We start from the raw sequence: 24,512 nt of genomic DNA on the forward strand, positions 1-24,512 counted from the left end.
ATAGGATTTTACTATATTGGTCAGGCTGGTCTCAAACTCCTGACCTCATGATCCACCCGCCTGTGACTCCCAAAGTGCTGAGATTATAGGTGTGAGCCACTGTGCCAGCCTATATTTAAAATTCTTTACTGTGGGGGTAAAATTGAGGGTCCAGGAGGGTGCTGAGTCTAGACCCCAAATTCCAGGTAGAGCTCCAAGGATCCCAGGAACATGGGCAGCCTGGAGGGAGGAACGCTGGGCCAGAGTCTTATCCAAGGAGGGGCCTCATAGCTTGTCGGGTGGCTGTCGATTTCACTCTTTCTGAAGCCACATGTTTTGGCCATCGGTTCTCAGTGTGAGGTGACAGGTTGAGGCCCAGAGGGACACAGAGGAATAGACACAGGCGTTGGAGGGCTGCCTCTGAGAAGGCTGATTCGGAGGCCAGAGGGCTGGGCTGGACGGGACGCTGCACACCAACCTGTCTAGGGTCATCAGCATGAGAGAACCTTACTGCCCTGTCCTCCTGTAGCCTCATGAGAAAATCAGTTCAAGGGCTATTTCCTGGTCACCATCAGGGGGCAGGAAGTAGATTGGATCCTGGAGGGACCACACAGATGGGGTGTGCTGTCATGGAGCAGAGACAAATGCTCACACCCAAGTGTAACTATGGGCAGCCATGGATGCCATGACCAAGGTCACTGTGTGAGTCTGTTTTTGCACTGCTGTAAAGAACCACCCGAGGCGGCTCACACCTGTAATCCTAGCACTTTGGGAGGCTGAGGTGGGAGGATCACCTGAGGTCAGGAGTTGGAGACCAGCCTGGCCAACACGGTGAAACCCCGTCTCTATTAAAAATACAAGACTTAGCTGGGTGTGGTTGACCGTGCCTGTAATCCCAGCTACTCGGGAGGCTGAGGCAGGAGAATGGCTTGAACCTGGGAGGAGGAGATTGCAACGAACTGAGATTGTGCCACTGCACTCCAGCCTGAGTGACAGAGCAAGATGAAAGAAAGAAAGAATTAAAGAAAGAAAGAGAGAGAAAGGAAAGAAGGAAGGAAGGAAGGGACAGAGAGAAAAAAGGAAGAAAGAAAGAGGGAGAGAAAGGGAAGAAAGAAAGGAAAGAAGGAGTGCTCGCTTCGGCAGCACATATACTAAAATTGGAACGATACAGAGAAGATTAGCATGGCCCCTGCGCAAGGATGACACGCAAATTCGTGAAGCGTTCCATATTTTTAAAAAAAAAAAAAGAAAGGAAAGAAGGAAAGAGAAAGAGAGAAAGAAAGAAAAAGAAAAGAAAAGAAAAGAACGAATGAACTACCTGAGACAGGGAAATTTATAAAGAAAGGAGGTTTAATTGACTCACGGTTCTGCATGACTGGGGAAGTCTCAGGAAACTTACAATCATGGCAGAAGTCACAGGGGCAGGAGGGAGAGAGCAAAGGAAGGCACACACTTTTAAGCCATCAGATTTCCTGAGAACTCCCTCAGTATCATGAGAACAGCCTGGGGGAAACTGCTCACCTGATCCAACCACCTCCCACCAGGTCCCTCTCTCAACACCTAGGGATTACAATTCCAGATGAGATTTGGGTCGGGACCCAGAGCCAAACCCTATCAGCCACCCAGCCAGGAGGTGCTCAGGGACGTCACCTAGAGCCCTGTCAGAGCACAGGACAGGGGCCTGGCCTAGGGTTGGGAGAGGGGTGGGGAGAGGAATATGGGATGTGACATTGGAGTGAGATCTAAGAGGTGTGTACCCAAGTCACCAGGGGGTCTTTTTATCTATTTGTTTCTCTTTGGAGATAGAGTCTCACTCAGTTACCCCGGCTGGAGTGCAGTGGTGCAATCCTAGCTTACTGTAGCCTCGAACTGCTGGGCTCACGTGATCCCCCAACCTCAGCCTCCCAAGTAGCTGGGACTATTGGCACATGCTACCATACCTAGTTTTTGTTGTTGTTGTTATTGTTTGTTTTTGAGACCCAGTTTCAATCTGTCACTCAGGGTAGAGTGCAGTGACTCGATCTCTGCTGACTGCAACCTCTGCCTCCTGGGTTCAGGCAATTCTCATGCCTCAGCCTCCTGAGTAGCTGGGCTTACAGGTGCACACCACCATGTCCAGCTAATTTTTGTTTATAGTAGAGACAGGTTTTGCCATGTTAGTCAGGGTGGTCTCTAACTCCTGGCCTCAAGGGATCCTCCCGCCTCAGCCTCTCAGAGTGCTGGGATGACAGGCGTGAGCCATGGCCCCTGGCAAGGTTCCACGTCTCTAACAAGCTCCGGCACTGCTGGTGCTGCCAGTTCCCGGACCATGAGTAGTGAGGTTTGAGTAGTGAGGTCCTAAAGCAGCCCTGTCCCATCCGGTCGCTGCTGGCCACCTGCAGCAATTTAACTTAGTAAGCAGAATGAAATAAAAGGAACAGTTTAGTAGCTCCATCGCATGGGCCGTATTTCCAGTGATCAGCAGCCCACATGGCCGGTGGTTGGTGTGTGGGACTGCTGATGTAGAGCCGTTTATCTCAGAAAGTTCTCAGAGGCTGGGCCTGGTGCCTCACACCTGGAATCCAAGTGCTTTGGGAGGCCGAGGTGCGAGGATTGCTTGAGCCCAGGAGTTCGAGACCAGCCTGGGCAGCATAGTGAGACCCCCACCGCGTCTCTATACAAGAAAATAAAGTTCTTGGATGGTGCTGCCCTGCTATTTGGAGTAGGAGTTAACTAGACAGCTCGGGGAGAAGAGAAGGGGCTTCTGCTTCAGACTCAGCACACACGAAGTCCACTGTAAGAGCTGGCAGGAGGCCTGTGGAGTTTGAATGAAAAGAGCAAGGAGGGAGTGAGACTGGACACAGGGCCGGGGACTCCTTGGGCTGTGGCAGCCTCTGGCCATGCTAGGGCCTTAGGTCAGGAGAGCCCCTGACGGGTCTGTGGCAGGCTGGACTCCATCTGGGGAGATGGGGTCGTGGGGAATTGGGTGGTGCTTTTCTCTTTATGGTGTCACTTGCCTGTCCCTCTACACTTGGCCCGGGGCCCTGGGGCCTCATTGCAGCATCAGCAGCTTTTCCACTGCTGTGTGTCAGCCTAAGGGCTTTGCACTGTGAGAGGGTAATGTGTGCCGTGCCCTTCCTCCCCAGGGGCTCCATGTCCAGCCTGGAATCCTGCACCAGCGGCTTCTCCCAGCTCAGCACTGCCACTTCGTCCTCTTCCTCCAGCCAGTCTCATAGCAGCTCCCTGGTCTCCAGATAACTGGGCCGAGGGTTTCAGGGCCGGCTGCTGGCCTCCAGTGTCCAGAAGTGTCCAGAATGAGAAGCCAGCTCACTGCAGGGCCTGGGACCAGGTGGGCTGAAGCCCCAGGCCTAGATGCTACCCAAGCTGGGGTGTCTGGAGTGGATGGCAAGGATCCAGCCCAGGCCTGTGTGTGGTGTCACCTCTTGAGGTTGCAAGGACAGAACCATCTGCTTCCAGCTTCGTGGAAGGAAGACCAAGGCCAAGACCAAGACGTCTTCCATGCCACACCTTCATGTCTCCCTGGATCCAGGCTTAGCAATGTCAGCCAGGCCCAGCTCCCTGCTCTCCACCTCTTGCTCTGCTTTCACCATGCAGGGGACCATCACTGTTAGGTGCCCTTCTCCCCCCAGCAGCTCGCCTGCATAAGGGAGCCTCTTCTTCCCAAAGGCTCCTACCACATCCCAGAATTGAGTCTTAGCCTGGAAGGGGGGTGGTTCCCAGGCCAGTTCCTGAACCTATCACAGTTGCCAGGGACACTGGAGAATGCTGATTGGCCAGCAGGGTCATGTACCCCATCTGGACCAATCACTGTGACCCAGGGGTTGCAGTGAGGTGCAGTGATTGGCTAGCCTGGATCACATGCACATCTCTGGAACCAACCACCTGCTCTGAAAAGGGCTAATGGGTGCCTCAAGGAGGATTGGGATCCCCCCTAAGAAGAAGTGGAAAAGGATGCTGGGGAGGCAGAAATGCAGGGTGTTCACCTTGGCATTTGATTGCATAACAACGTTCTGTTATGCAGTACCAAGATGTGCTTGGTGAGCAGTTAAGTGAGTTACAGGCACTGTTCTTTGGGGGAACAGCACACCCTGCACTGAAAATCCATGTCCCCAGCACTTGGCCAGTGTGGCCTAACCCTGACCATCCCTGATTGGAGAGGGTGGGAGAGCCCTGGGTTTCTGCTAAGTTTCAGGCAGTGATGGGCAGACTGAGGCTGCTTCAGGTATGGCTGGATCTGGAAGCTTAATGTCCTCAGGCCTTTCACCTGCACCCAGGCCTCTCAACTCCGCACCTCTTTGCATGCTGATCTAATTATTTCTTCCATCTGGTGGCAAAGGTGGCTGCCAGCAGCCCAGAGCCGGTAACTCCGGGGTTCACAATCTCTAAGAGATGCTTTTCCATCTCCAATCTCATGAAAGGCTCTGATTGGCCCAGCTTGAGTCACATGTTCATTCCTGTGGCCCACACTGGCAAGGAGCTAGGGTCCTGTGATTGGCATTCCCTCCAGAAGCAGCAGAAGGATTGGGGAGGGTCAGTCCCCCAGTGGACAAGAGAAGCTGGACCACAGAACCATCAGGTTCCATGGTGGCATCGCTACGGCCGGCTCTCCTTCCATGTGGAGGTCTCTGGCACCCACGCTGAAGCATCATCAAGGTCATTCTTCTTGCCTTCGGGAGGCCTGGAATTAAACGTAATCCAAGCTTTGGAATTTCCCTTGAGCCAAAGGCTCAAGGTGCCTTGGCTTGGGCTGCTTACATCGTTAGTTCATTAATCCATTGCGACCAGGACAGAAGCAACCCACAAGCAGCATGACCGTTGGTGTTTGGGCACCTGGGTCTTGAATTTAGACCAGGACTCAAACGCCAGCCTTCCTTTCACTAGCTGTGTAACCTTGAGCAGGTGACTTAACCTCTCTGTGCCTCAGTTTCCTCATCTGTAAAGTGAGGAGAGCAGTGCCTACCTCAATAGGTTGTAGTGAGATGAAATGAGAGAGTGGCAGTCGAGCCTTCAGCACAGCTCCCAGAATGCAGAAAGCGCTTAATTAATGTCAGTGGTCATTCTGATTACTTAATGCTTCTCATCCAAAGACTCCAGTTTTCTTCGCGAGGTTGTCTATCACCGTTTTTCATGATTGCACCCAAAATAGTTAAGAACTATTTCTCTCTGCGTTGGGTGTGCAGTCTTTCTTTTTTAGAAACTGCTTGTATGGGCCGGGCATGGTGGCTCATGCCTATAATCCCAGCACTTTGGGAGGCTGAGGCTGGCAGATTGCTTCAGTGCAGGAGTTCAAGACCAGCCTGAGCCACATAGTGAGACCCTGTCTCTACAAAAAAATTTAAAAATGAGCCAGGCATGGTGGTGCACGCCTATAGTCTCAGCAGCTCAGGAGGCTGAAGCAGGAAGATTGCTTGGAGGTCGACGCTGGAGCAACCCATGATCGCACCACCGCACTTCCTCCTGGGTGACAAAGCGAGACCCTGTCTCAAGAAAAGAAGAAAGAAACTGCTTGTGTTTCCCAGGCAAATCCTCCAGTCTGAAGGACTGTATTCTGAGCGGTATTTCCCTCGGCAGTTAGAGAACGTTTTTTCCCAGAGGTTGACATCTGGAGAGCTTGAGATTCTTTTTTTCTATCCCGCATTCTCTGGAATTCTCCCTCCCCCGATAAAGCTAATTGTTCAATGAGAATAGTATGATTCTTTTCAACAGAGTCTATTTGAGCCGGTGAAAGATGACGCGTTGTCTGCCTGATCATTTACTCCGACCAGCAGCATTAAACGTTTTCCATTTGGATAAAGTCACATCGCCATCTTCCTAAAACCCTGGAGGTTTTCTCTGGGCTCAAACAAGAATTTTCCAGCTGTTGTTTAAAAGACTTTAGAGCAAGTTTGTTAAGCCTGGGGCCTGTGGGCTGCACGAGTCCCAGGACTGCTTTGAATACAGCCCAACACAAATTCATAAACTTTCTTAAAACACTGAGTTTTTCTGTGTGTGTTTCTTTGTTCTGTCAGCTCATCGGCTGTCATTACTGTACTTTATGTGTGGCCCAAGACAGTTCTTGTTCTTATGTAGCCCAGGAAAGCGAAAAGATTGGACACCCTTTCTTTAGAGCATTGGAAACAGGGATGATACGCCAGGCTTGGTGGCTCACTCCTGTAATCCCAGCACTTTGGGAGGTTGAGGTGGGCACATCACGAGGTCAGGAGTCCAAGAACAGCCTGACCAATATGGTGAAACACTGTCTCTACTAAAAATACAAAAATTAGCCAGGCCTGCTGGTGCACACCTGTAGTCCCAGCTACTCAGGAGGTTGAGGCAGAAGAATCGCTTGAACCCAGGAGGCAGAGGTTGCAGTGAGCTGAGATTGTGCCACTGCACTCCAGCCTGGGTGACAGAGAGAGACTCCACCCCACCCTCCCAAAAAAACCCGAAAAAACAAAAAAAGAGAGACGGGTGATAATCATTCCCAAGGGGTTGCAAATCTGCATATTTGTTTAATGCAGGCATAACTGTGTATCATATATATTGTGTGCATATGTAACGGACTGTACAACATGCCCCCAAATTCATGTTCACCTAGAACCTTAGAACGTGACCTCGTTTGGAAATAAGGTTGGCTCACCGCAACCTCTGCCCCCTGGGTTCAAGCGATTCTCCTGCGTCAGCCTCCTGAGTAGCTGGGATTACAGGCATGTGCCACACACCTGGCTAATTTTGTGTTTTTAGTAGAGACAGGAGATCTCTATGTTGGTCATGCTGGTCTTGAACTCCCGACTTCAGGTCATCTGCCCGCCTCGGCCTCCCAAAGTGCTGGGATTACAGGCGTGAGCTACCATGCCTGGCCTACAATTTTTATATATAAAGCAGAAATATACTGTATCAGCTTCCTAGGGTCACTGTGACAAATTATCACACACTTAGTAGCTTAAAACAACAGGAATGTATTTTTTCACAGTTCTGGAGGCTGGAAGTCCGGAATCAATGTGGAGGCAGGGCCCTGCTCCCTCTGAAGGCCCTTCCTTGCCTCTTCTGGTTTCTGGTGGCACCTTGGGGCCTGTGGTCACATCACTTCAATCTCTGCCTCCACCGTCATTCAGCCTTCCTCCCTCTCTGCGTCTCACCTTCGTATAGGGATACCAGTCATTGGATTTAGGACCCATCCTAAGTCCACTATAACATCTTGAGATCCTTAACTAATTACATCTGCAATGATTTTATTTCAGGCCAGTCACGGTGGCTCACGTCTGTAATCCCAGCACTTTGGGAGGCCGATGTGAGTGGATCACGAGGTTTGGAGTTCAAGACAATCTTGACCAACATGGTGAAACCTCACCTCTACTAAAAATACAAAAATTAGCCAGGTGTGATGGCACGTGCCTGTAGTCCCAGCTACTCAGGAGGCTGAGGCAGGAGAATCGCCTGAACCTAGGGGGGACGAGGTTGTAGTGAATTGAGATCTCGCCATTGCACTCCAGCCTGGGCAACAGAGCAAGACTCTGTTTAAAAAAAAAACTGAAAAATCTTATTTCCAAATGAGGTCGCATTTTAAGGTTCTAGATGGACATGAATTTTGGGGCATGCTATTCAACTTATTATGTATGCACACAACAGATAACCAGATACACAGTTACATCTGAATTAAACAGATCTGAAGATCTCCGGGCCCTGCCCAGCACTGCTGGGAATTTACTTGCCAGGTATCCAGGCGAAAGTGAGGGCCCCAGGGTCCATCTCTCCTGGGCTGCTCTGCCCTGCCCCCTGGGGTTTTACCACAGTGCCAGACCTGGTGTCCTGGAGAGCTGCATCCCAAGACAGCCATAGTCCTGACGTCAGAAGAGTGTGTTGGACCCTGTCCAGGGTGCTACTTGTCCTTCCCTTGAGGTCTCTTGGGGCACAGAGAATGGAGCTGGCTGCCACACAGTTCCTCGGACTCTGAAAAGCCTTCGTTCTGGAGCTGGTGGCTGGGGTTGTCGCTTGTGAGAGCAGAGCAGGTGTGGTGTTTTGGGTGATGGCGCATGGCTCATCTATCCACCCAGCTTCTGCCACCGAGCACTGCCCAACACAGCTCGTCAGGGGAGAGGAGGCGGCTTCTTGAGTATGCTCATTGGTGGCAACTCTTCCGTGGATTTCTCTGGAACTGTGGGTGGCAGGTTTCAAAGGAACAGCCAGCTGACTTGTGGGTATGGCGGGTGTAGAGAAAGAACAGCTCTGTGGGGGAAGACGGAGCTGTGGAGTGTGGGCCGGAGCTGGGATCAGGCCTGAGCTGCGGGGCCCTGCTGATGCCTGTCTTGCAGCTCCAGAGCGGGCAAAACACACCCAGGGCTCCCTGTGGCCCAGAGGCTTGTGCCCTGGGACCTCTGTGGAGTCAGGTCGGACACAAGCAGCTGCCGTGGGAGCTGGGAGGGCTGAGAGGAAAGGAACCAGGTCCTCCAGGGACGTCAGTGGCTGCAGCCATGAACTTCCTGCCCACTTCCCTGCCTCCCTTAGCACCCCGTGCCCCCCAGTGCATTTTGGAAGAATGCAGGTCTCCAAAAATCACATTTTGTTTTGGAGGTGGGGTCTCTGTCACCCAGGCTGGAGTGTGGTGCCGTGACCATGGTTCACTGCGGCCTCAACCTTTTGGTCTCAAGCGATCCTCCCACCTCAACCTCAGAGTAGCTGGAACCACAGGCGCGTGCCACCGCTCCTAATTTTTGTATTTTTTGTAGAGGCAGGGCCGTGTTGCCCAAGCTGGCAAAAAGCACAACTGGAAGCCTCTGAGCCAGGATTTATTTTTTTCAGACACAGACTCCCTGGAAAATCCCATGAAAACTCAGGACACACCACGAATTTCCTTTGTTTTGGGGCCCCAAAGAGTCCTTGAAAGCCCACCCACTGAATAGTCAAGTTTTGTGCAGAGCATGCCAGCAGCTGAGATGTGTCACTGCGGCGACAGCCCAGCACCTGGAACTCTCAGGGTTCCCAGCTGGGCTGCAGAGACTTCAGCCTGCAGTCCACGACCCCCGTGCCTGGACCTGGGGGTCTTCAGTCACTACCGTGGGTCGGGGAGAGGACGCTCACACTGCCGGGATTGGAGCATGTAAATCCGAAGCCAGCTCGCCTGCAGCTTGGTGACTTCAGCTCTTGTGTATCTGTGTCGCCACCACCACCATAGGTAGGTACTTGAGTCTCACACACTTCTGCCTTCTGCTCCATGTCCTATCTAAGCTCTGCAGTCCAAAATCTAAATGTCTGAGCCCCCAAATGTGCCTCTCCTTTAACCGTACAAGTGTCACACGTTTTGAGTTGTAGGAAACCCCCAAAACCCAATACAAACTGTCTCAAGCAAAAACAGGAATTTATAAGTCCATGTAATTAAGAAGTCCAAGAATGATCTTGCTTCAGGTATAGCTGGATCCAGGCATTCAAATCATGGCCTCCCTCACCCTCGGGTTAGTCCATTTCCATACTGGCTCTCCCTCTCCACCCCTTGGTTCTGATCAGATCTTCTCCACATTGGAAGAGAGTTGGTTTCCCTTCTTCCTCCTTGTGGTCCCCACCTTGGAAGTTAGATAATCCCAGCAGAGAGAGTTTCTTCTTCTAGCTGCAGCAGAAGTTCCAGGGTGGGCTCTAACTGGCTGACCCGGGGCAGGTGCCTAACTTTGGACCAGTCTCTGAGGCTCACCTGCAACATGTGAAGAGAAGACAGTGCCACCCAAACTGCCTGGATGGAGAATGGGGGATTGATACTAGCCTGGAAGCAACATGAGAGAGACTCACAGCCAGGGATCCTGAAGCCCTGGCTGCCTCCCTGGGCATTCTCACTACCATGGAAGACTTCACGGTGCAAGACACTGCAACGTTCCCATAACTCCCTGTGGTTGCCAAGGCACACTCAGTCTCTGTGTAGGGCAGACTGGCAGTGCCAGGGAGCCAAACCCCAGGAGTGGCCCTCAACCATCGATGACTGGGTGTTGGCTAGTACCCAGCTTCCTTGCCCTCGAGTGGTACAACTGAGACCTGTTCTACCATCTCTCCCGGAGGTCCCCAGCAGGATTGAGCCCTGTCACCTCCAGCAAAGACCTGCTCACTTCTGCATCCTGCACAGGCTGCCTTCCCTCCCTGTCCTCTGCCACTGCTTCCTGGGCTCACCTCTCCAATAAACTACTTGCTCTCACATCCTCGTCTCAGTTTCTGCTTCTGGGGAAACACAGCCTAAGACAGGGCTGTTGCTAGCAGACAGACAGGAAGTTGGGCAGGCAAAGAAAATAGGTATCACAATGATAAATTAAAAAGAAATTACAGGCCGGGTGCAAGGGTTCATGCCTGTAATCCCAGCATTTTGAGAGGCCCAGGTGGGTGGATCACTTGATGCCAAGAGTTCGAGACCAGCTTGGCAGACATATCGAAACCCTGCCTCTACTAACCATAGAACAATTAGCTGGGTGTGGTGGCACACGCCTGTAATCCCAGCTACTTGGGAGGCTGAGGCATGAGAATCGCTTGAACCTGGGGGGCAGAGCTTGCAGTGAGCCGAGGTCACACCACTGCATTGCAGTCTGGGCAACAGAGTGAGACAGTTTAAAAAAAAAGAAAGAAAAAATATTCCAGCATGTTTGAGTCACCTGACCTGGGACCCCTCTACCATGATGTGACAGGCCCTCTTCAGGTACTGCTGCCTCTGGGCCTGGATTCCACTGGATTCCAGTGCATGGAACTGTCACTTTTCCAATTTAGCTGCCAGCACAGCAGAAGACAAAGATGTTCCCTCAGAGGTCACAGTTCTCAGGCCAAGGGTCATTTCAGGATGGCCATGGTGGTGCCCATGGCCTCAGACTGAGAGTGATCCCTGTAGATTCAGGATCTGCAGCCTCAGACTGAGAGTGATCCGTGTAGATTCAGGACCTGCAGCCCAGCTTAGGAACTGATCTTAGGAAGACGCCTGAGTAATTAGGTGCCTGACTTTGTAGTGCCTCTTAAGAGGTAGAGCCCATTTCCCTTCTCCCTGAATCTGGGTGGACCTGGTGACTTGTGCAAGTACCCACCAGAGCTGCTAGATTTTTTGAGACGGAGTCTCGCTCTGTTGCCCAGGCTGGAGTGCAGCAGCGCTATCTCAGCTCACTGCAACCTGCACCTCTTGGATTCAAGCCATTCTCCTGCCTCAGCCTCCTGAGTAGCTGGGATTATAGGCACACACCAACACGCCCGGCTAATTTTTATATTTTTAGTAGAGATGGGGTTTCACCACGTTGGTCAGGCTGGTCTTGATCTCCTGACCTCATGATCTACCTGCTTCAGCCTCCCAAAGTGCTGGGATTACAGGCGTGAGCCACTGAGACCGGCCGCTGCCAGATCTTTAGAGAGAAACCAGCAATCTAGAGTTTTTGTTGATCTCTGGACTTTAATTTTTTGAGATGGAGTCTCATGTCACCCAGGCTGGAGTGCAGTGGTATGATCTCAGATCACTACAACCTCAGCCTCCCAGATTCAAGTGATTCTCCTGCCTCAGCCTCCCGAGTAACTGGGAATACAGGAGCCCATCACCATACCTGGCTAATTTTTGTATTTCTAGTAGTGACAGGGTTTTGCCATGTTGGCCAGGCTGATCTCACACTCCTGACCTCAGGTGATCTGCCCACCGCAGCCTCCCAAAGTGCTGGGATTACAGGTGTGGGCCACCACACCCGGCCCTTAATTTTTAAATCTCTTGACTTTTAAACATGGGTATCTAATTTAAATTCTATAAAAATACTGTGAGGAAAAGCTAAACCCTGATCATTCAAAGTATGATCAGAGGCTTTGAATGTCAGTGACCTTTGAAGGTTAGTGGTTCAAACCTGTAATCCCAGCACTTTGGGAGGCCAAGGCAGGAGGATCACTTGAGTCCAGGAATTCAAGACCAGCCTAGGCATCACAGTGAGACTTCTCTGTAAAAAAATTTAAAAACTTAGCTAGGTGTGGTGGCATGTGCCTGTAGTTCCAGCTACTTGGGAGGCTGAGGCGGGAGAACTACTTGAGCCCAGGAGGTCGAAGCTGCAGTGAGCCAAGATTGCACCACTGCACTCCAGCTGGGGCAACAAGCAAGACCCTGAGAGACCTGAAGCATCAGCATCAGCTGCGAGCTTCCCGGAAATGAATTGCTGGTCTCACCCGAGGCCCCAGTCTGCATTTTAACAAGATCTCCTTATGACCTGTGGCATATTAAAGTTTGAGAAGCACTGGCTTAAATAAGCAGGAAGCAGGACTTGCCTTGCGGCTGCCGTGGTGACCTCTGTTTCAGGATAAGCCCCCGCTGCTAAGCCCCAGCAGTGCCCCGAAGTCCATGACAGAATCCAGACACCACCTGGTGGCTCCTTTTATTATATCAATTTATTCAAGTGATTAAAAAAATCTTCTTGGCAGCAGGATGACAAAATACGTCTGTAAACATGATTTCACCCCTATCCCTTCTTCCAAGGAGCTTCCCATGACAGGAAATCCAATTCGAGTTGGTAGATCCAGTGATGAGGTTGGTGGAAAGGGATCCTGTGTCACAGGAGGGCAGACTCGTCCCTTCCACTCCAGCTGGGGTGCTGGCCACGATTTGTTGTTTTGTCATGATTTGGTCACTGAGTTCGGTTTGCGGGCAGCCCCTTTCCCCAGGAGGAGGGAGACTCTTTGGCAGTGCAGCGGTCCTCCCTGGGCACAGGCTTCTCGGCAGCAGACACAGGCAGGCAGGAAGCAGGAGGTTCAGTCTCTCGGGGAGCACAGTATTGCTAGGGTCACAGGTGCCCCTACGGGCGGCCAGGTGAGGGGCTGAGGCACAAGAGCTATCAGAAACTTGGCTGCAGCACAGGGGCTGAGGACACCCAGATGGTCCATGCCAGGGGCCTTGACATTCCCCCCGAAGAAGCTGGACCGTGGGGAAACAAGCCTTCGGGACGTGCCAACCCAGGCAGCTTGAGGCTTCAGTCCTTGAAGGGGTTGTGGGTGGCCCCCAGCTGCTCCTTCTCTGTGGCCAGGGGCTCCCCATTGATCTCCTGCAGTGGGTGGTAGGCGTAGTCTCCACGCAGTCGCCGGTTCCTCTGTGCTCTGGACAGGAGCAAGGACAGGTTTGCTGTGGTGCTGATCAGCAGGAGGAAGGCCAGCACCAGGGTGAGGGCCAGCCAGGTGGTCCTGCAGACAGAAGGAGAGAAGCCCCAAGCCGGGGGCTGCTGGGTGGACTCGGGGCTGGGGGAACGCTGGAGGGGCTTCCCTGCTCCACCCAGCACAGAGAGCACTCATTCAGGTGCCTTGAGGGAGCACACAGGGAATGCCATGAGCAAAATGGACTAGGTGAGGACGAGGCCACATTTAACACATGTCCAGGGAACAGCAGAGGCAGTAATGACATACAATGTAGGTCTGTGCTGTCCCATCTCCTAATATATATATATATATATGTAGTATATATTATATATGTATGTGGTTCCTATACCATACATATATGTAATATTACATAGATGATACACAATATATAGTAATTTACATTACATATACTATATATCATGTATTATATAGTATATATATGATTATGCAATATCTATCACATATAATATATATGTATTACATATTTTATATATGTATATTTCTCTCTCTCTCTCTCTATATATATATATGTCTTGCTCTGTCACCCAGGCTGGAGTGCAGTGGCATGATCTCAGCTTACTACAACCTTCACCTCCTGAGTTCAAGAGATTCCCCTGCCTCAGCCTCCCAAGTAGCTGGGATTACAGGCTGGAGCCACCATGCTTGGCTAATTTTCGTATTTTTAGTAGGCAGGTGGATCACTTGAGGTCAGGAGTTCAAGACCAGCCTGGCCAACATGGCGAAACCCCATCTCTATTAAAAATATAAAAATAAGCTGGGCACTTGTAATTCCAGGTACTCAGGAGGCTGAGGCAGAAGAATCACCTGAACCCGGGAGGCAGAGGTTGCGGTGAGCCAAGATCACGCCACTGCACTCCAGCCTTAGCGACAGAGTGAGACTCTGTCTTAAAAAAAAAAAAAAAAAAAGTTTAAAAAATCTGAATGCTACTGATGTTCAGATGCTGCTAATATATTTTAAATTTTTAAAAATTGTGTACGCCAAATAAAACACAGCCAGAGGCGGGGCACAGGGGCTGGGAGGCCAAGGCGGGAGGATCGCTTGAGCCCAGGACCGTACACCTCATCTGTGTAACATAGCAAAATCCATCTCTAAAAAACAGTAAAAAATAAAATTAGCCAGGCGTGGGGGCATGTGCCTGTCGTCCTAGCTACTTGGGAAGCTGGGACAGGAGGATCGCAGTGAGCTATGATTGTACCATGGCACTTCCGCCTGGGTGACAGAGTAAGAAAACACCCCGCCCACCATGCTGGGAGCTCATCTAGTCCAGTTTGCATTCTGAGCTCCAGGGGGATGCTGACAACACAGGCTGGGCACTTAGAGGCCCTGGACTCTTCTCCAAGACTCCCAAAGCAGACACAGTTGGGAGAACTGGTCTCCCTTCCCCTAGAGCAGGGAGCCGGCAGGGACAAGGGCAGGGGCTTTCTATGATGTTTTTTACCTTCCTATGTATCTTGGGCAAAAGCCCTCACTGCAAAAGCAAGCACATGCAGCACAGGGCTCAGGGGCTGGGCCTCCACTGGCTCCCAGATCTGCAGGGCGGCGGAGCACAAAGCCTCAGACTGTGAGGAGCCTGAATTTAAGGCCTGGGGGTGCAGCTGTGTCCCTGCCCTGGTACATTTTCAAACTGAGCGCTTCAGGGTGTTTTTTCCAGACATGGGCAGCTCTGGGCCTCACCCCAGATTTGCCAGTATCTCTGAGAGGGGCCTGGAATCTGCCGTTCTGAGAGGGCATCCCGGGAGCTCTAGGACAATGCCCCGAGGCTTTCTGTTTATACCCAGGCCAAGGTCCCGCTGCCAGGGTTTGGGGAGTGCCCTGGCACTGGGGCTGGGCTATCAGAGGTGAGAACCACCAGAATAGGAGTTCTCAAAGTGGGGTCCTGGGACCAGCAGCCTCCGCTTCACCTGGGATGGTGTCGGAAATGCTGATTTCCAGGCTCCACCCCAGACCTACTGATGCAGAAACTCTGGGGGCGGGGCCCAGCCATCTCTTTTAATAAGTTCTCTGGTGGGATCGAGTTCGAGACCCACTGCGCTAGAAGACAGAAAATCACCAATCCAAGCCCAAGGGCACCGGGGCGCTTGAGAGATGACACAAGCGTCTCAGGTCTGGGGGTCTCTGCACTAGGAGCTGATAAAGTCACTCCCGAGTCTTCAGGCCCGGGAAACGCACACCTCGGCCTTTCCTGATCAGTCCCAATGGGGTAATAGCATGGGGCCCTTTCTCACCATCTTCCTAGATTGTCCCGTGGCTGCCAGCAGCAGCTGTGACTGTCCCCAGGCCTACATCAGGAAATACCAGCTGGATACCAAGACCACACTTTCTAAAGCCTTGCTCAGTCCTGGGCAGAGGCAGACATCGCAGGGGGAGTCGGGGGAGAGAAGGAAATTCCTCCCATCTTGGTTCCAGCTCCCACAGAGGCACCTACCTGGTGAAAAAGGAGAGTTCTCCCGCCCTCATGGTGGCTTCAGGTGGCTGCAGACACTGCTTTACTGTAAGAAACCAGAGACAGGCTGCAGGGGCTGAAGCAGGAGTGTCTGCCCACACCGCCTCCCATGGGAGGGGCAGATACCTCCAGGGACACTGCAGTTGCCAGTCTGGGGGTCACAGGGACACTGGTGCTCACATTCACAAGGCCTCTGGCAGCCTGGCCCGTGCCAGCCAAGGGGACACTCTATGGAGAGGAGATGGGAGAAGGGATGTCGAGGCCTCTGGCATCAGAGCCTCTCTTGACAGGGCAGGATACCCGCCCTGCCCCATGCATGCAGAGCTGGGCTAAAGGCAAAGCACCACCTGCCCCCCTGGGCTGACCCCTGAGTGTGACCTTATTTGGAAGCAGAAGCTTTGCAGAGGGACTTCAGTTAGGATCTGAAGATGAGATCAACCTGGATTTAAGGTGCGCCTGGAGCCAAAGCCTGGGGGGGTCCTTGTTTTAGCCAAGCTCTTTGAGGAATGGGCCAGAGCAGCCGCAGGGGAATCATGCAGTGGCATGCAGGCGAGGCAGGGGCAGGAGACAAGAGGCAAGCAGTTCCCAGAACAGAAGGAGGGGGACAGAGGCGGCAGGGGAGCAGCGGAGGCTGCCGGGACCGCCGTCTCCGCATCCACGAGGGTGTGGCGGCTCCTACCTTCACTGCAGTTGGACCCAGTCCATCCGGCATCACAGCGGCAGCCAGCTGCCGAGGTAAGACCAGGGAGGCCAGGTGAGGGCCCAGGCAAGGCAGGGCCGGCCAGAACCCCCTACCCGGAGCCCCCACTCACTCTCTGTGCACAGCCCGTGCTGGCTGCAGTTAGAGGGGCCGCAGTCCAGTTCGCTGCAGCTGGGGCCTCGCCAGAAGTACCCGGTGCACTGGCAGTGGCCGTCCACGCAGGTTCCGTGGCCATGGCAGTCAGGCGGCTGGCAGCGGGGCTCGTGCACACACACCACGGTGGACACTTGGCGGGGACAGCGCCACATGTTGTCCTGGCTGCAGAGAGGAGTATGTAAGGACAGGCTACCCCCAGACGGCCCCTGAACTCCCCCAGGGCTGCCCCCCCAGCCCCTGTCTACATTCTCTTCTGTCTACCTACTTACCTACCTGCCTGCCTACCTTATCTACGTACCTAATCTATCCATCCATCCAGCTATCTACTTACCTACCTTATCTATCATCCATCTATCATCTATCTTTCCTTCCTTCCTTCCACCCACCCACCCACCCACCCACCCACCCACCTTATCTACCTACCTACCTACCTTTGAGATGAAGTATTTCCATCCTTCCATCTCAACCTCCCGAGCAGCTGTGACTATAGGTGTGCACCACCACGCCCAGCTGAGATTTTTAAATTTTTTGTGGAGACGGGGTCTCATCATGTTGCCCAGGCTGGTCTTGAACTCCTGGGCTCAGGCGATCCTCCCACCTCGGCCTCCCAAAGCACTGGGATTCCAGGGGAGAGCCCCTGTGCCCGGCCCTCTCCAGCCTTTCATAGGTTCTTCCGCTCCCTATAATCCCCACCAGCACCGGGCCTTTGCAAATGTGGTGCCCTCTGCCTGGAACGCTCTCCCACCCCCGTCCCAGCTACTACCACCTTCAGATCTCACTTCTTTTGTGTTTTTGTCATAGAGGTCTTTGCTGACCAACTGACCCCTGTTCCCAGGCCTGGGTAGTACTAGCATCCTGGGGGAGGGGCTGCAGCAATTTCTCTTGAATCCCCGGGGCCTGGCACAAAGCAGGCACTCACTACTGGGTGAATGAGACAGGCTGGGGCAGACCTGAGCTGCGGCCGTCACGAAGGCGGACTCTCATGTGCTTACCAGTGATCTGACGGGTAGCTGGCCAAGGTTCCATTGAGCACGAAGGTGGCAGAGCCACCCCCATCCAGGTTGATGGCGTTGACCACATTCTGGTTTAGCAGGAACTCTGCCATCTCCCAAAGATTGATGCTATGGCACAAAGCGGCTCTGCTCAGGCTCAGCGCCCACCATCCTTTCCGATGTAACTGCTTTGCCTTCCACAGGGCACAGTGCAGGCACACTGCTAAGTGGTCCCCATCCCTAAACATGTCTTGCCCTAGTCCCCGGAAAGCTGTGAACACACGAGATCACACCCATGCCTGTGCAGTCACACAGCACAGGTACCTTAAGGGAGGGGACATGGCCCGGAGGATCTGGGTGGGGCCGCTGGAATCACAAGAGCCATTAAACACAGAGAGCTGGCTGGCGGTAGAAGAGCAAGTGAGATCTGAAATATGAGGGGGTGAGACAGTAGCTGGACAAGCAGGGGAGGGGACGCACCTGGGAAGGAACCTGGGCAGTTTGAAGGAGCGGAGGCCCCAGATGGCGGCCAGCAGGGAAGCCAAGACTCCAGTCTCACAACTGAGGGGACATGGATTTTGCCAATAACCTAAACAAGAGGATCTTTCCCAGGTAAGAGAAGAGCCCTGCCCGACCGGCATCTTGGTTTTGTCCATGGGATACCCTCAACATAGAACCTTCCAAGCTGACCAGCCCGGCCAGCAAGCTGAAACCCTGCCTGTACTACAAATACAAAAGCTAACCAGCTGCAGTGACTCACGCCTGTAACCCCAGAACTTTGGGAGGCCGAGGCGGGTGAATCACGTGAGGTCAGGAGTTTGAGACCAGCCTGGCCAACATGTTGAAACCCCATCTCTATTAAAAACACAAAAATTAGCCAGGTGTGGTGGTAGGTGCCTATAATGCCAGCTACTTGGGAGGCTGAGGTGGGAGGACTGCCTGAACCCAAGAAGTGGAGGTTGCAGTGAGCTGAGATTGCACCACTGTACTTCAGCCTGAGTGATGGAGTGAGACCCAGTCTCAAAGAAACAAACAAAAGGACATTCCGAGTGAAGTGCTGCTACATTGGTGCTCGTTATGCAGCCAGAGCAAACCAGTCCACTCTGTTTACAGAGGATGGAAATGCAACTCAGGGAGGCTGAGTGACTTGTCTATGACACAGGATGGCTGAGCTGGGATTGGAACCAAGGTCTTCTCCCTACTAACTTTGTGACCACTTCCTTGTATCCCAACCAGGGTTCAGGAGACATGAGGCCTAAAGCTGGAGATGATGACTTCTCGGAATCGGGAAAGATCTCAGGACCCTCATCCTGCAGGAAGGCGGGGTGGGGGGGGCTCTGGGTAGGGGGAAATCGGGAAAGATCTCAGGACCCTCATCCTACAGGAAGGCGGTGGGGGAGGGAGCTCTGGGTGGGGGGAAAACAGGAAAGATCTCAGGACCCTCATCCTGCAGGAAGGTGGCGGGGGGGGCTCTGGGTAGGGGGAAATCGGGAAAGATCTCAGGACCCTCATCCTGCAGGAAGGTGGCGGGGGGCTCTGGGTAGGGGGAAATCGGGAAAGATCTCAGGACCCTCACCCTGCAGGAAGGTGGCGGGGGGAGGGGGGCCTCTGGGTAGGGGGATACCTAGGTGTGAACACCCTGGAAAGCAGGTAGAGTTAGAAGGGGGCTGTGGTTGGGTCAGTGTTCCTGCCAGCAGGACTGAGCCCTGGCCGGGGGTCCTCAGCTCCCAGGACTCACCCACGCTGCTCCGTTTGGCCGTCTGCATGAAACAGCACCAGCTGGCCCTTCCGGTCGTGGCCGATGGCCGTCCTGGCTGATATCACGTTCACAAATTTGCTAAAGGAACCTGAAGGAGAAGCAGCCTGGCTGATCACCAGCCCCTCGGGAGGCCTCCTGCCTCTGGCTGAACTCCACTTCCCACTGGTCTGAGCTACCAGGTACCTCCCTAGGAAGCACAGCAGCCTCCCCACTCGTCTCCCTGCCTCCTGTCTGCACATTCCAGTCTCCCCAGGGCAGCCAGGAGGGCTCCTCTTACAGGTAAACCAAGCTGTGCAGGCCTCCAGATGAAGACCCTCTCATGGTATCCCCTGTTCTTAGAACAAGATCCAAAGGGCCAGCATGCCCTCCCCAGCCTCTTCCTCTTCCTGCCTCAACTCCCGGTACCCACTCCCCACCCTGCAGCCACTCTGCACTTCCTGTTCCCTCTGGCCGGGAACTGTGCTCTTCTCTAGCTCTCCACAGCATGTCCCTCTGTCAGATCACCTGCTTAGTGAGGCTCCTTCACTGCTCACTCTCTTTTTTTCAAGACAGAGTCTTGCTGTGTCACCCAGGCTGGAGTGCAGTGGTGCGATCTCGGCTCACTGCAACCTCCACCTCTGGGGTTCAACCAATTCTCCTACCTCAGCCTCCCAAATAGCTGCGACTACATGTAGGCACACAGCACCACGCCTGGCTCATTTTTGTATTTTTTTGGTGGAGATAGATCTCACTATGTTGCCCAGGTAGGTCTTAAACTCCTGGGCTCAAGGGATCCTCCCATCTCGGTCTCCCAAAATGCTGGGATTATAGTGTGAGCCACCACACCCAGCTTACTGCCGACTCTAAAACAGCCCATGCCCACATCAGCGCCATGGTATCCTGTCCCCACCCCAGTATTCTGCATCCCAGTGGTCCTCAACCTTGAGCGTCCATCAGAATCACCACGGAGGCCCGTTAAAACAGACTCTTGAGCCTTGCCTTTGAATCTGAAGGTCTGAGGTGGGTGGGGCTTTGGAACAAGCTCCTGGGCCACGCTGATGTTGCAGGTCCATGAAGATGTTTTTCTCTTCACTTTTCTCTTCCTGTGCCCATAGCTCCTGTCCCCATCTCTCCCCTTTCCTCCAACTTTATTTTTCTTTCTGAGCACTTACCAATTCTTTTCAGCATATTCTACCACTACTTTCATTCTTATATATTCCGTAAAAGCCTGTCTTCATCCTCATGAATCCCCAGAACCCAGAATAGTGCTGGGCACTAAGTAGCTACTCAATAGAAACTCGTTGAACGACTTAAGAACAGCTCTCCCCAGCCCACTGGTCCTGGTTCTCAAGAGGGCTGTTGCCAACAGCCTCCTCATCTGACCTGTCTCCTGTGTCTCGTCGCACTCGGCGGCTTGGCTCTCGTTGATGTAGATGCTTCCATTACGAATCAGCCACACGACACCACTAAGCAGCTGCACAAATGGGTTCTCAGTGTCCAGCACCTCCTCCTCAGACAGGTACCTGGGCCCAGGGAAGGTGGAAAGCTCACTCACCAGCAGGGCAGCTGCGGGGAGTTAGGTTCCTAACCCCTGGCCATCCCAGCCTGGCGGCTAGATTTCCCCCTCCTGCCCCAGGAACATGTTGGGGCCTGAGTGTGGCTGAGACGATTTCTCAGCCCTAGCAATCTGCCTGTTGTCAGAGCTGAAGCCAGACAGGGTTCTTACAATACGATCCCCATGCGCCTCTGTAAACAGTCTAAGTTTCATTGAATAGAAACGACCATCCCCCAACAGAGCTCAAATCCCTCTATGGCCCTCAATCTCCAGGCCATACTCAGCCCAACTACCACCAGATCCCAGTAACGCCCTCTTCATTGGCTTCCTCGTTTCTCCACTGATTTCCCCCACCGGTTCCACTCAGGATCAGAACAAGCTTTGACATCATCAAGTAATTTTTTTGTTTGTTTTTTGAGACTGATTCTCACTCTTGTTGCCCAGCCTGGAGTGCAATGGTGCTATCTTTGCTCACTGCAACCTATGCTTCTCGGGTTCAAGCAATTCTTCTGCCACAGCCTCCCGAGTAGCTAGGATTACAGGTGCCCACCATCATGCCCAATTTTGTTTTTTTTTTTGAGATGGAGTCTCGCTCTCTTGCCTAGGCTGGAGTGCCGTGGTACAATCTCACCTCACCGCAACCTCTGCCTCCCGGGTTCAAGTGATTTTCCTGCCTCAGTCTCCCAAGTAGGTGGGATTACAGGTGCCTGCTACCACACCCAGTAATTTTTTTGTATTTTTAGTAGAGGCAGGGCTTCACCATGTTGGCCAGGATGGTCTTCAACTCCTGACCTGGGGATCCGCCCACCTCAGCCTCCCAAAGTGCTGGGATTAATGGAGTGAGCCACCGCTCCCAACCTAATTTTTGTATTTTTAGTAGAGAGGAAGTTTTGCCATGTTGGCCAGGCAGGTCTCGAACTCCTGACCTCAGGTAATCCACTTCCCTTGGCCTCCCAAAGTGTTAGGGTGACAGGTCTGAGCCACCGCGCCCGGCCTGAAATAATTTAAAACAATTCACATCATCAGTCTTGCTGATTTGATGTCTGACACCTCACTCCTTTTTCCGTCTCTCACACACACAGAAGCCCCCCGCACCTCTGAGCCTTTGTACTTGGGATTCCTTTGGACTGAAATGCTCCTCCTCCAGTTCTGACCTTGGCTGACTTGGTGATTAATCTTAAAGTCTCAACTCAAAGGTCACCTCAGAGAGACCTGTTCCAGATCACCCTCCCTAAAATCAACACTGTATTTACAACCGGTTCACCCCGATGGTTGCTTTGCTGCACACACAGCGATCAGAATGTATGTTAGGGATTTACCTGGCTTTGGTTGATTGTTCTAGTAACGGGGGAGGTCTGATAAGGCAAAGACTGTGTGTTGTTCACTAATATCGTACCAGGGCGCAGCACATTGCCTCATACAAGCAAGTGCTCAGTGATGCTGGATGAATAAAGTCTGCAAGGAAGTGATTCCTATTCCCATTCTGCACATGAGGAAACAGAGGCTGAACTTGGTTAAGTGACTTGAACACCGAGGCACGGCTACAACCCATATCTCGGCCCCTCTGCCCTCGACAGCACGGGGCTCCCTGCCTCCTCACCCGGTGACCAGGGTCCCGTCGCGGCGGATCCCGAACTGCGCGTTCTGCAGCCCCCCGGAGCTGCTCACCCGCCGCTCGTTGCTCACTACGTTTCCCAGGCACTCGCCCGTGTTCATGCGGAAGAAGCCGCCGTTCTGGGCGACACGGCAGCCGGCCGCCCGCGCCGTCTCCTCCACGGTGGCGCGTCGTCTCGCCGCGCAGCCGCCAGGCCCGCCGGGCTCCAGCACCGAGAAGGTGCGCAGGGGCGCAACAGCCCGGGTCAGGTGGCCGGCCACCGCGCGGTCCCCGAAGTGCGACACGAAAGTGCGCAGGGCCAGGCCGCCGGTGCCGGGGATCGCGGGGGGCGGAGGCCAACTCTCGTGGTCGCGGCTGCCGGCGCGCACCCGTGTGCAGTCCCGGGGCAGGCGCGCGCGCTCGCGTGGATAGGGCAGCAGCAAGTCGTCGTCGCGGGAGGCCCTGCGGGGACGGGCGAGCGTGAGCTCGGCGGACTGTCCTCGTGAGCTCAGAAGACAGGGGGGGGGCCCCCGAACCAGGCTTGCCCCGGGAGCTGCACTCACCCTGAGCCGAGGCCGCCGGACGCCTCCGCTAAGAAGCCGAGTAGCGCAAGCCGGAGGACAAGCCAGCGACCCGTGGAGGCCGCCATGTTGGACCCGGGCCTCGGGTCACGTGGGCTCGCCTCACGTGACTCAAGACCCGGGGTGGCCGCTTTCAGCTCGGACTGAACGGCCAATGCTCTTTTTGGCCGGGGCCGGGGCGAGCGGTGACTTTTTACCTCGATGTAATCTCAAACCTACAGAAAGTTGTACGGCGAGCATAAAGAACTCCCGTCGAACTTTTATTCATGTTTAGCAGTTGTTTAGGATCGTCCCGTTTACTTAATCAATTGTGCTTTGTTTTTCCTGAACGAATGGCAGCCAAATTGCAGCCATCATGATTCTTTTTTTTTTTTTTTTTTAAGAAGGAAAGAAACAAAAAGGAGTGAAGGAGAGGAAGAAAGAGGAAGAAAAAAAGGGAGAGAGAAAGGAAATGTTGCTTTATTCTAAAAAATGGGTATTCATAATGGCCAAACAGTATTTCATTTAAACCTCTGAGTAGGTGTGATGTGGTATTGACAAGAATGTACATTTTGTGTATTTAAAGTGAAGAGCTCTATAAATATTTATTAAGTTGACTTGTTCGGGATCTGAGTTCGAGTCCTGGATATCCTTATTAATTTTCTGTCTCACTGAGTCTAAGTCTCTATGTATCTGGGTGTTAGGATCGTTAGCTCTTATTGTTGCATTGATCCTTTTACCTCTATATCTTTGTTGCTTTAAAATCTATTTTATCAGATGCGAGAATTGCAACTCCTGCTTTTTATTTATTTATTTATTTTTGCTCTCCGTTTGGTTGGTAAATCTTTCTCCAGCCCTTTGTTTTGAGTCTTTGTGTATCTTTGCCTGTGAAATGGGTCTGGATGTAGCATACCTTTGGGTTTTGGCTGTGTCTTTTGATTGGGGGAGTCAGTCGATTTAAATTTAGGATTACTGCCCAGACATCATGATTCTTTGCCCCGTACCTCACTATGCATCTCCTAAGAACGAGGGCATTTTTTTAAACCACAGGACAAATAGCATTAGGACATTTCCCAGTGACGCTGTTATGTGATCTCATCCACAGCTAACCTTCAAATTTTGGCAATTGTCCCTACAATGTCTTTTTTTTTTTTTTTGGCGGTGGGGGGGCGCTTATAGCTATCCCACTCCCTGCCTCCGACCCTGTAATCCAGAAGTTGCTTTTCGTTGTCATGTCTCTTTGATCTCCCTTAATCTGGAAACTTCCTCAGCCTTTTGTCTTTTATGACCTTGACATTCTTGAAGACAGGCCAGCTACATAGTTTGTGGGACTCAGTGCAAAATGAAAACGTGGGGAGGCTTGCTAAAAAAAAAAACCCAGAAAACTTAAGAATTTCAAGATGGCCAGAGCAAATGGTTACAGCAAGCCAGGGACCTTCTGAGGGAGCCCATGAAGCTGGCCCTGGGTGTAGAATCCAGTTTATTTTGTAGTGTGTGCTTCAAGCTTCCTCTGAGAGGCTTAGTCTCTTCAGGCCTCTTGTCCCAGTGCAGGGTCCAGGGTTAGGTGACGATTTGGTGCTGTCGCAGTGCATGGCCACTCCAGGAGCCATGGCAAGTCTAGTTGGCCTGATACTGTTGCAGTCCTGCCAATGCACCTTAATGTAGCAGTTTCTCCTTGTCTGAACTAGTA

General features: G+C 52.7%; 2 protein-coding genes and 1 non-coding gene across 12 annotated transcripts in view; 2 read left to right on the plus strand and 1 right to left on the minus strand.

The window, feature by feature from the left end:
• Positions 1–5,955, plus strand: part of SEC14L5 (SEC14 like lipid binding 5) — a 59,619-nt gene extending 53,664 nt beyond the window's left edge. For all 5 annotated transcript variants that reach the window (XM_035266869.3, XM_078344596.1, XM_078344595.1 and 2 more), the window contains one exon: positions 3,105–5,955. In XM_035266869.3, coding sequence (XP_035122760.1) covers positions 3,105–3,216 — 112 coding nt within the window. In that variant the 3' untranslated portion in view covers positions 3,217–5,955. The remainder of the gene's footprint in view (positions 1–3,104) is intronic.
• LOC118146464 (U6 spliceosomal RNA) lies at positions 1,107–1,213 on the plus strand. Its single transcript, XR_004732326.1, has one exon. It is a non-coding gene; the product is annotated as a U6 spliceosomal RNA (small nuclear RNA).
• A 6,354-nt stretch (positions 5,956–12,309) lies between the features above and the next one.
• On the minus strand, positions 12,310–22,927 carry NAGPA (N-acetylglucosamine-1-phosphodiester alpha-N-acetylglucosaminidase). 6 transcript variants are annotated; one of them, XM_035266871.3, is made up of 10 exons: positions 22,826–22,927; positions 22,269–22,724; positions 20,497–20,636; positions 19,114–19,222; positions 17,376–17,504; positions 16,340–16,545; positions 16,207–16,254; positions 15,654–15,755; positions 15,510–15,573; positions 12,310–13,026 (listed from the first exon to the last, which is right to left on the minus strand). In XM_035266871.3, exons 1-10 carry the CDS (start codon positions 22,909–22,911, stop codon positions 12,903–12,905), a joined length of 1,464 nt encoding a protein of 487 aa, XP_035122762.1. In that variant the 5' UTR covers positions 22,912–22,927; the 3' UTR covers positions 12,310–12,902. The 6 variants fall into 6 exon arrangements, with proteins under 6 accessions (XP_035122762.1, XP_002755912.1, XP_035122764.1 ...); XM_002755866.6 differs by having other exon boundaries at positions 12,310–13,110; XM_035266873.3 differs by lacking the exon at positions 17,376–17,504 and having other exon boundaries at positions 12,310–13,110.
• Positions 22,928–24,512: the final 1,585 nt, after the last annotated feature.

This window comes from Callithrix jacchus, chromosome 12, assembly GCF_049354715.1.
Source record: "Callithrix jacchus isolate 240 chromosome 12, calJac240_pri, whole genome shotgun sequence".
Lineage (NCBI taxonomy): Eukaryota > Metazoa > Chordata > Mammalia > Primates > Cebidae > Callithrix > Callithrix jacchus.